Below are 12,295 nucleotides of genomic sequence, written 5' to 3'. Positions count from 1 at the left end.
AAAATCATGTTATGAAATGTAGCCTACATTTAAAAACACATGGTTTATAAAAAGGCCTATTTGTAAAAAAGTGGGGCTATAGGCCTCAGCTATCTGTTTTTGCAAATTACCTCTGTTTTTTTGTTTTCACATCAAAGTGGTGGCGCTAGCCAGGCTAGGGGGAACCAGCAGTGACACTGCTTCTTCAAACCAAAATAAATAAATAGTGCTGAGAGTTGACAAGGTGACGCATGCCTACTTGCAATGTCACTGTATCTTAGCGCCCCTTCACGTCAACTTTGGACCCGGGCTGCCAGACAGAGCCAGCGGGCAGTGGAACATCCCCACTCAGTGATGGAGCGGGGTGTACCAGACAGACCCCTCATTATTTTGATAGGCTGCTCTGATACGTGTCCTTGAAAGAGGCCACATAAACATGTGCGCACGATGGCCAGTGAGCTTGTTTGTGCTGACAGCACTGTGTTTCCACACAAGCAGAATACAAACCAAATTAGACATTAAGGGATAATTGTGACAACCGCAAAGCAGGCAGGAAAGCAGGCTACGTATGCTGTACGGGCGATGCGGTTACAGTGCTCGTTGGCTGGTGTTGATCCACTGAGTCATTACATGACTTGATCTATATATTACTCAGCTCAAGGAAAACATCAGCAAAACAGAAATGAGCGATTTTGAATAGGCTTGTTCCAAAGGCAAAAGGGTCAACAGACATTTTGCTGAATAAAACATCCAAATAAAGTGATCATGAGTTCGAGTCTGACTTCTGCTGACCCACAAACAAAAAGAGCCATAAAAAGAAAAAAAAAATGGCTACTTAAGCCCTTGACATTAGACAGATTACAAACACAAACTGAACAACTCGTGCTGGAGGTCCTTGAGCAGAGTGCCAGCTTAAAGTGAACAAATCCCCCATCTTCTGAATAGTCCACAGTCCATCCTTAGCCAGGAAATAGTGACAGAACGCTGAGGGAGGAGACATTTGATGTAACTGTGCCAGCTGAAGCACACCATGGGAAATGAAAGTACTATTGCCTCAGTGTAACATCTGGTCTTCCATGCTAAATCTTACAGTCACATTATGAAAGTCAGAGACTGAATAAGCGAAGGACAGATGTCTGTGTGGACATATTTACCAATGGAGAGTCATGGTTTTGTGTTCACATGGACAAAGGGCCAGACCACTCAATTAGGTAGGCCACATCCAAAATGGCATTGAATATGAATATATTACATGAATGCATTCCTATTGGCTGGCAAGCTGCAATATTTCATCAACACTGGAATCTTTGAATACTGGGAATACAATTATTTCAGCTCTCTTGAATCAGTAATACAAGTATACCCCAATGTAATCTAGTCAACGTATTGCTGTAATAGCTTGTAGTGTCTTCATAGGAACTGGATGTGCATGAATTTACAGCAAGTCATTTATCAGAAAGAAATGCTGGCATCATGTGAAAGACAATGAAAATGTGGATAATAGCACTTAGCATTATTAACTCCAAGCCATCATGCTCAACATAGACAAACGTGGTGCAGTAAGGACATCTCTGCGAATGCAGATGGATTTTTACTTAAGATTGTTGTTCTTTAGCTAGACAAAAGACCAGGCTGTTTCAATGTGGAGGAGGCGACAGTGGTGGCGGATGTAATTTAATGGTGGCCGTTGAGGACCGATGGAGTCATCTTCACGGCATGACGTCTGACCATGTTACTCCCAGAAAAGATTAACACTTTTTTCCAATGCATGCTCACATAACACAAAATGATCCGTGCTACTCTGACCCCCATGCTCTTTTGCTCTTGGCAAAAGTGGCATCTATTGTCTACATGAATAGCTCTTATGTCAACCTAATCAACTTTTTATCATTTATAACTGTACGGTAGACAAGAATATGGGCACAGGGGAAATCTGAGCAGAACACATTTTTTTGTGTTGCCTATGGAAACAAGCCCTGCGCCATACCATTTTAACTGATAGGTACTTTCCAGTTCCAATAAAATATGATTTGGGGTATCCTTCTAAAATGGCTTGGCCTGATCTAGTCAAAATAAACGATAAACTTATTTGTCAGTCCAAATATTGTACACTCTAATTAGAGGCAATGAGTTTGATATAAGAGACCAGAGGGTATAAAGGCAGATTTAGACCAGAGCAGTACATGTCTCATCATGAATCTAATATCATGGTCAGAAATTGGTTGTTCTATATCAACAACTATGTAAAATATGATATAGCTGAAATCACTGGACAGGAAAAATGGAAAAAAGATTATATCTCTACTATATACCAGTGTCCCTCCCTGAACAAGTAATTGACCACCAAACTATCGTGTTAGTTCATAAGTGGCCTACTATTAGTCTACTATATTCAACTGAAAATTGTATATGAAGGAATCTTGACTTAGAGCATAATCTTGAAGTGTCTCTCGCCCAATATTTCCGTGTAACCAGTTTACACAGCAACCTGTGAAAAGCACATAAATTACCTACTGTAGGGGGAAATGCATTATGTACCAGCTTTCAAATTGTGTCTTATTTGGGACTTTGTAGTTTTAACTGAAATACACTCCATTTTTGTAAATGATTTAAAGGCAAAATAAATATATGCATGTCTAAGCTGATGGGGCTTCGTTATAAATATTCATGATGCGATGTGGTAGGGCGATCTATTTTTCAAATGCAGAAGAGATACAAATCCTTGTGGATGTTTTAAACGCTAAAATGTGACATGTTCATAAATAATGAATCTCAGGGAAATAACTATAAAAAACCTGGGATTTATTTTGCTAGTTTCTTCTATGTATCATGTCATGTTTTGAGTTGACTAGCACCAACCGTGATTTAACAGAGTACATTTGTCATAATTTTCACCCAAAATATGTTGTGATTGTTACTGTTTGGTATGTTGAGATAAACTGGTTTCTGAATGCACCCATCACAGGTGACCATAAAACACTTCATAAAGATGAATGGAAGTAGTTTGTCAAGATGGTGTCCATGAGATGAGGTCACTTTCACCTGTTGGTACCGATAAAAGCTTAGAAATGTGCTAACATCTTTTGGTGATAAAGTCGTTGATGAGCTGTGAAGGCTTTTAGACTTTATTTTCTATGAATATTCCATCCCTGACCACAGAACTACATACAGCAACAGGGAACAAGAGGTGTGCTTATGTGCCCTTCACATGACCAAAATAAATCTGACCTTGAATTACATTGGTACAGTGTACTGTATGCATCACATTAGTTAATTCTACCAATGTGTCATGTTACTAGTGTTCTTACCTAAGCCTCACTGACAGACTGTGCAACTTGGCCTATGGCACACAATTGTGTTCAGTACAGAAATGTCCTGTGCCTCATGTTATGTAACGTTCAAGTGCAAATCAAAGTCTTGCAAGCACTTTATGTCAGAGGCCCCTCAGTCCAAAACTCTATACTTTGCCTCTTAGAACATAATCTAGCTAAAGTTTGGCTGATTGAGACAACTTTTGTGGGCAGAGTAAAAATAGAGAGTCTAGTGCTGAACTGTAAATATCCCCGAGCACAGTTCTGCTGATGCAGGAAGGAAAAAGAGATGATGTGCATCTTTTGTGAGAACTTTCCTGATCTTTCTGTCATTTTTGAAGTTTTGAAACGTCTGTGTATGTACACAGCATACCTGATGTTTCCGCTATTGACTCTCCTGTGCGCAACTGTCAACACAGTGATTTTAAAACGGCTTCCAGAACAACACTTTTAAGTGGCCATTTACTGTTCAGAAATGATAAGTGGTCTCACAATACCCCTGCTACTGATGTATTGAACTGTTACCATCTCTTAGATACATTTTGCATTAATTAACAAGTTCCAACAAATTCCCCCAAAAAGTATACACTTACAGTATTTGAGACCATGCTACACAGTCTGTCATGATAAAATATTAGATGTTAGATGATGATTGATTGCATTACATGTCACATGCCACAAGAAAACCTGTACATTTTCACAGCAAATATCAAATGTTGTCGTTTGTTGTTGTTGTTGTTGTTGTTGTTGTTTACCTTAAGGACAATATAAGTCAAAGATCCCTCCACTAAAGGGCTCTTTGTAAATTTCTTCTATTTCTTCTTCTATTTTAGGGCTATCAGCTTCAGTCGTTTACAGCTCCAAAGAGCCCCCTCTATGAAAAGAACACACTTAACTTAACTTAACCACTTTACTTAAACTCGACAGACAATTTCAGCTGCTATACTACGCAATGCTATTAACATATTGTGCACCATTCAACAGTAAATAAATGTTGTATGTTTACAAATAGCTGTGTGTGTGTGTGTGTGTGTGTGTGTGGGGGGGGGGGGCGGGGTGCGGTGGAATAAGCAAAGTACTGGCTGGTGACAGCTAAATTAATTCTCTAAACTTTAGTCCTTCAGGGGAAAATGTGCAGAGGCGCTCCCAAAGCTTGAAAGCTCTCAGGGTGAGTGGATGCATTAGAGAGGTTTTTTTTTGTGAGGCAGTGCCTCCTGGCTCTCTTCCAAACGAAAGGGATAATTCAAACTGACAGAGTGACCTCCTTCATATACAAATGATGCCGGTCCTGCAGAATAATAATAAGATCAAATAAAAACACTGAAGAGAGCGTGCTCTCGCCAGCCCTCCAGCAACCTGCCCTTGACCACTCGGAGATGACAGAGAGCCAGTGATCAGGAGCCGAGTGCCCGACTGCCCGTCAAGTCAGATCCCTGAATAATTTCACTTAGGTTCCTGGAGCATCGACAACATTAACATAAAAATAACATTATATTGATATAACCTTAACTGCCCTAACAGGCCAACATCTGGACCTCTTAAAATACCACTGCTTGAACTTTGCAGTGTTGCATGTTAAAAACACTGACACTTACCATTTTGATGGTGTTGGGGGAAATTAATATTTGATAGAGTCTATATCATACTTTTACATTGCAAAGTGATTTTGCAAGGACTACATGGATTGTAGTTATGAACTAAGTAATACATGTCAGAATGAATGCGTGGAAGTGATCTGTCAATGCATCTGCAAAGAATCTGCAACTGACACTAATAAAAATACAGTTGCTATCCCTCAGGGAAAATGTAGTAAATGACTTAATGATAAGCATCTTCTGTGATGTGTTGTATCTGATGCCTTAACCTTTAAAGGGCAGTGCTACACATTCAGACTGTTTATGAATTGACTTGTCTGATTACGTTATGCATAAACACACTCAGAAGAACAGCTCACAATGAAGCAAAAAAATAAAAAAATAAAAATACATGATGCTACAAAGTCCAAGATGTGCAACTGAAATGCGCTTAGATGGCACCTACTGGACATATTCCTAAAAAAAACATTTTCATTCCCTACCCAGCTGTCACGTGTATACAAAACACGTTTGTGGTCAGATATTTACAAAATTTAACGATTCTTACCATTTAATTGATTGTACACCACGTCTTCAAGTCTCTCGAGTCTTTGTATGATAGACTGCCTGTCCACCAAGTTCGTAACAACTTTGCCATTCCTGGTCCTTAGCCTTTGCTCCGAAATTCGCCCGACTTGGACAAGCTCTTCGGATCGGTCTTGGATCCTGCAGTAGACCGAGAACAATATGATACCAACAAACACCAGAATGTTAACCGTCAGCAAAGTTTTGATTTTGCGTGCCACAGCCATATGAGCCCCCGATAGCAGCCAGGCTGACGCAGTCAAATCAAACAATTATCCATTCAGAGAAACAGCTGTCCTGTGAATACAAAAAACAAAGGTCTGGGGTGATATCACTTCTCGGATCCCGAAACGACGTGAGCTATCCTTTCAGCACCACACTTTTGGGATGGTCGGAGGCTGGGGTTGTGTTGACATTAAGGCGCCGAATTTTTCATATGCAGCGAAGGTCTCCTCTGTTGTCCAATGTTGTAGTATTGATAATAGCATATAGTACATACATCGGACTTTATGCTAGATGTTTTTGAAAAACCTCATGATCGCATTTATAGCTCTGACTCCTTTCTAATCGGAGAGAGCTACAGTCGGTCAAAATACACAAATGCCCCGCGATGTTGCACCTCAGCCCGAAATCCTCGCAGATCCTCCAAATTTAGGGCAGAGATGGTCTCTCCGTATTTTACACACATCAGCTCGATTGCAAACACTCGTTGTCAGACCATTCTAAGCTGATACAGTCTACTTGCAGAGCATCCCTTGTGCAGCTGTGACATTCCTCCCTCAAAGGCGTTTGGTCGTACTGAACAAGCTTCACATATGCATCGAAATGTGGCTCAATCGTGTCGATAGCCCAGAATGGACCTGGACATTGTCGAGCATCACGCCGTATGGCCGGTCTCGAACGTTGGACAAAAGTGGACTGGAAAACAAACACACGAATGTTCAGTCAGATGGTAGCCGTATCCGCGGCGCTTTCTGCATGGTGAACAAGAAAACCTTCCTCTTTGGCTAGCTCACATGCTTTTCCTCATCCCACCCCCCCTCTCTCTCTCTTTCTCGCTCGCTCTTTCTCTCTCTGTCTGTGTGCTCTGACGTTGTGAGGTAGGCTACATTCATAAATATTCAATGACTGTTTTGTGGATAAGAGGGAAGAACATAAGGGGTTATTTTTTGCAACATATTGCTTAAGTTGCACTGATGGGGAAATGAAGTCAGTGATATTTGGATATGTGCATAATGTATGTGTTATAAAACGATTAAGGTCAGTGGGTTAAATTGACATTTGTGGGCTTGTATAACTCTCTGTAGGCTACCTAACTGGACTACTCATAATTGGCTTTCTGTGCTACTGTCCAGTGTGTTTGTGCCCATTTCAGTACTGAAGAATTGAAACATGTCCATTGTTATTGTACTTTTATATATAAGGGTTGTCCATCTACTATAATTGAATATGTTCTGCTTTACCCTGTCAGAGTTCATTGAGGACAAATATGTCCCTTGTGTCCATGTTCCTATGTCCCCCGCCACACACACACACACACACACACACACACACACACACAGATATTTACTGCAAATTGTTGTAAGAACCCATCACCAAAGGCTTTTAGCAGTCTTTCACAAGGGCAAGCCAAGGACCCTTCATTGAAATAATTCCATAAACTGCACAGCCATACCCATAAAGATGTATAGAAGACAAATCCAATTATGGCTTTACAGTAAATAATGTAAGCCATATATGGCTTTCTACTCATTACTGAGATTAATCATATAAAGGTGATTAACATCACAGCATATAAATGCTCATATGTCAGGCTCACTAACAAACATACCATTTTTACATCCCTTGTATTCCCAAATGATGCCAGGCCTATTATATGACTTCATAGTTCAGGTAGATGATTAGAGAGCACAGATTGAAACATAAAAAATTAAATGGCATCATCAAAAATCATTGTCATTCCAAGTACATCGGACCTACCATGTACGTATGAAATGAAACCCTCAGTGGTACAGACAATTTGTACTCGAAGAGTCATAAGCAACGACAGAGAAATACAGAGAATGACAGTCTCATGAATGTATTTTACGCTTCATTTTTTCCCCTGGTGACATTCAGCATTTTAAGCAGTAGCAAGTGGAGGTGGCAAGAGCAACAGTGGTAATCATATAGGTACTTTCTCCCAAATGTCTGCCCTGGCTCTCCGTAGAGTGCTGTGCCAAACTTACCGCACACACTGCTGTCTCTGCAACACATTTTTGCAGCTCATTTGAATGCACACACACGTGTGGGGCATGGGTAAGCTTCCAGAACTGTAAATGCATGACCCTGGCCTAGCACATGTTGCTAATGCAGCGAATCCAGACATCTTCACAAATATTGACTTGTTTTTTTGCCGTGTGTTTGGGTTTTTAACTGTTATTATATATTAGTACATCATTAATTATTGGTGAAAATCGACATGGGGTTTTTATATAGGTGGAAAATTACTGGAGGATGATTGTCTAGAGAAATACATAGTACATCACTATAACATAGACACAAAGAAAAATATGTAATACAAAATGTCTGGTTATGTGCAAGCAGGAAGTGCCATCTCTTCTATTTCTAATCTATACTACAATTGGACACTATTCTATGAACACAATTCTGGTTTTGGGGGCAGCCGTGGCCTTGGGGGCAGATGTGGCCTACTGGTTAGGGCTTCGGGATCGTAACCGAAGGGTTGCGGGTTCGATCCCAGACCAGTAGTAAAAAAGGTGGGCGGGGGAAGTGGTTGAGCACTGCTCTCCCATGCCCACATCCACGGCTGAAGTGCCCTTGAACAAGGCACCTAACCCCTCACTGCTCCCCAAGCCGCTGTAGCAGGCAGCTCACTGCTCCGGGTAAGTGTGTGCTTCACTTCACTGTGTGCTGTTTGTGTTTCACTAATTCACGGATTGGGATAAATGCAGAGACCAAATTTCCCTCACGGGATCAAAAGAGTATATATACTTATACTTATACTATACTTCAATGTGAACAACATTCTGCTTTGCATACCTGTTTGAATGTATGAGTTATATTGACTACAGCCATATACAGTAGCTGAAATAACCACCATATGTGTTTAGGCGCCTCTAACAACATTCTAGCCACCCCTCGACCACCCCCCACCCCTCCCCACCCCCAGCAAACATACCGAATGATCATCGCCCTTGGGTCCCGCGCCTCTCCCACAGCTTGCAGTTTGAATTTTGAGTGTGGTCTCTCTTTTTCTGTGTGTTCTGATGCTTTGCATGACAAGCAGCTTGGAAATAATTGGCTTTATCTGCAAGCTTTAATTAGGCATCCCGCTGAATGTGAATCACATTACAGAAAAGATGCAGATATGTTTGGTCAGCGTGCCTCCTCAGAACAGATGGGCCTGTGTACATTATTGCACATTCAACTTCTGTCTTTTAACTCCCATTTTCTTCACTGCAAATAAACAAAACATATCAATATGGCGCTGAGTTTGGAGAAAGAGAAGATGTTTGTAAATTGCCACACTGGGACTAAGATGAAGCCTTCAGGGCTTAGGTGGCCATAACTGCTGTTATGACTCAAATAGGCAGATACTCTATGAATTTTGATTCATTTGTAGAATTACTGCTGACCAATCTCACTGACAACAACAGCAGCAGCCACAGCAATGGTGGGGCCTTGTTATGGCCGTAATACACCTGTATTTGACAAATAACTCCGTGAGGCTAAGTCTCTTTGACATCGTCTCTATGTATAGGCAGTCATTGCACACAACCCGCGGAGAGCCAGGCCAAGATTCGTAACTTTCGTGCCTTTTAGCAATATTTGCCTGGAGGGCAGCCAGACGCACCTTTAGTTATGCAGCCCCACAGTCTCACTGCATGGCCTTGCAGGCGTGCAAGTGGGGGAGGCGGTTGTGGAGGTGAGGTGGAGCGGGGTGCTGAATAAAGCTAATGTGTTTCTGCATAACTGTTTCAATTCTGGTTGGTGGATTCAATGTGGCAGGTAATTAATGAGATATTCATCAAAATGCGTTATCATTTTTATGAGGGGGGGGTCCATGTCTTTGGACCTCAGCTTTTCCAGTTCCACTGCACATCTCCATAAGAGATGTCTCACTATAGATTACATTGGGCTTGTCAGCTCGCACCCCTACAGACATCAAAAAGAACATAAATGGTCATCTATTTTTGATCAAGATGCATTGGAATAAAATGTCCTCTCAAAAATGTCACGCCCTCTCAAAAATGTGTGATTTCTGCAAGGTGCTCAGAATGCTAGGCTAGTGAGTGTTTGTATTCAGCCATTACATTCTCATTCTCCTTGGTGACTAGTTTGACCTACAGCACATGCACATGGCTTATTTCTGACCTTTTCTTCAAAGGCTGCATTACCGAGAACAGATGTGGCAGCAGTGTTTGCAGTTTTGCATTTGCCTGACGCAAAGGTGATGATATTGTAGTAGTCTGAATTCATTAAACCTTCAGCAGAATGGAGAGAATGTAGGCCCAGTAGGACAGCAGAAGAGGCAGAAGCAGCTGTTGTGGATATCTCCCTAACATTTAAAAAGTGGTTTATACATTGATTTTGATTTTGTTAGATTTCTTGAGGTTAATGAGCTATGAGGTTTATACACTGGGGTGGGCTATAGGAATGCACCACTTTTCTTTATTTAATTCATTAATACTGTTCGTTTGCATTAAACACTGCCTTGCGGTTTATACACAATGCGGCTAACACACAGGAAATTACTGTAGTACTAGTGGAAGTGGAAATCGAAATAGTGCTAAGCAGTAAGAATAAGAGCACTGACTGTAGTGAACTGTGGAACTAAAACACCTGGCACCATGGTCAGTCAAGGTCAAAGGTAGAGACAATGATGGACAGGTAGGACAGGAGGGAGCAGAGCGATTAAGATGGAATCCCTCCTTAGCTGTCAAAGCCGCTGACAACTTCTGGAGCATGACCTTGTGAGAGACAAAGGCTTGCAGCACTAGTCTAGTACTGTAGCTGCTCATTCAAAGCAATGTGAAAGGTCACCGCACTTCTCAAGGTCGTTAAGGTGCTAAAGGTTTAGGGCTGTCTAATGAGCCGTCAGACAGTAAGACGTGCTGGTATAAAAAAGATGCATTTCAATAAATCAAAATAGGTCTTTTGTGAAAGTAATTTGCTGAAATGACCGATAGGCAAGAAGTAGTGGGTCATTCTTTTTGTTCTCTCTCTGGGTCTCTCAGATCCAAACCTATGGACGAATACAATTCTACAGCAATGTAAGCCTGAATACTCACCTTGGACTTCAAAGGTAGATGATTTGTGAAATGGGATAGTAAGATGCAAAAAAACAATGTTAACCAAATGATATAGCACGACATTGGAGATAATGAACAGTGGAATGGTGGAAAGAAATGCATTTTCATATGAGCCACTTGCTTCACACCCTGCTCTTTTAAAAACTAATTGTAGTATTTCTGCGAGTGCTGAAATGAAGGCACCAGTCACTGTGATACAGCACTGCACTGTAGGTGAATCTAAGGAGAAAGAGCCAGATTATACTGACGTAGATCAATTGCCAGGGACATAGAGGTCTCGGGGATACAGAAAAACAAAAGCCATTCAGCACATGATCAGAGATGGCTGCTCTGTTGTTTGGCTAAATCATGTGCCCCAGGTGTAATTGAGGTCACTTTGAAAAGGACAAAAATAGCTTTTTTCGTCCATCATCACCAGGCACCCTTGTTGCCTCCCTTGGATGTAAAAAACACGTAGAACAACAGAGCCCTCCGGTATCACTGGTATCGGTTCAATCTTACCGCAACTGAAATTTCATCAAAACAGATGAAATTAGCGTGACGGTTGATGTGTCATTTGCACTTGTCATTTATTCAGATTTGTTATTTTCCTGGCTCTCAAGCAGAACTGAAGGGGAAATGATTATATTCAGGTCTATCTATAGGACAGTATTACTCGCCTTGATATTAACTTGGTGATATGTCTCTGTCAGAGCTGAAATTATACCTTATCCGCATTCCATCAGCTAAAAAAAAAAACCCAACTGTCTGCCTTTGTCTGGCTCCTTTCATCTCACAGCATCCGTGTGCATTGCGAGAGCCGTGCAACTGAAGACCATCAATACCCAGCATCCAAGGAGAGCCGCCACCTTTTGATTTCCAGGGTTTACTGTAATCTGATCTCCTGGGGATAGCCCATGATCAGTCCATCCTGATGTCCCTGCCTCTGTTTTAGGTATCTTTCTGTGCAGACACAGAGCCCTTAAATGGGCCTCTTTTTCCTAGGACCTCAAATGTGCCCCTCTTTCCTGGGGCCTCATTTGAATATTTTGAGTAAACAACCAGCAGAGAATAATCGTGTTTGTCAAACACTGTTTTGGCAGGCTAGAAGAGGGAGTTTTTATTGTCATTTCACCAGAACCTAGATATCCTTCATGCTGCTAGCATGGCAGTCTCATGTGCGGACTCACAAATAAATCAAAATTAATGAGTCTACTTATCAATACCAACATAACCTGCACACAATGTATTTATGTAATGGTCTGAAAACTCCTGAGAGTTCTTGAATGTTTCTTGATTTATGGTGGTGGAGACAATTACGTTTCACCAGTGCACTCCAATAAGATGGGAGAATCAGCGCAGGTAATTAGAAAGAATAATGAAACAGGCCGCCAAGGGAATGAATCAGTGCATCAAAAAGTCTAATCAGAGGGGGGGAAAATGAGCCATCCACATTACCAGCCATTATGTCTGATAGATTGTTGTTTTAAATCCCTGTGTGAACCGACTGTGAACACTTAGTCTGAGATAATTTTCCCCCACTTGCAGTCGT

The 12,295-nt window shown here is 41.3% G+C and overlaps 1 protein-coding gene across 2 annotated transcripts in view; it reads right to left on the bottom strand.

Annotated features, from left to right (window-relative positions):
• The window catches only part of galnt9 (polypeptide N-acetylgalactosaminyltransferase 9), a 67,005-nt gene extending 60,488 nt beyond the window's left edge, over window positions 1–6,517 (bottom strand). The window contains exon 1 of one of the 2 annotated variants that reach the window (XM_042102068.1): window positions 5,433–6,517. In XM_042102068.1, the coding sequence (XP_041958002.1) occupies window positions 5,433–5,676 (244 nt within the window). In that variant the 5' untranslated portion in view covers window positions 5,677–6,517. The remainder of the gene's footprint in view (window positions 1–5,432) is intronic. The other variant, XM_042102069.1, reaches the window with a different exon arrangement.
• Between the last annotated feature and the right edge of the window lie 5,778 nt (window positions 6,518–12,295).

The sequence above is a fragment of the Alosa sapidissima genome, chromosome 8 (genome assembly GCF_018492685.1).
Source record: "Alosa sapidissima isolate fAloSap1 chromosome 8, fAloSap1.pri, whole genome shotgun sequence".
Classification (NCBI taxonomy): domain Eukaryota; kingdom Metazoa; phylum Chordata; class Actinopteri; order Clupeiformes; family Clupeidae; genus Alosa; species Alosa sapidissima.
The sequence above is the reverse complement of the archived record's forward strand: the minus strand, read 5'-3'. Positions and strand labels throughout refer to the sequence as shown.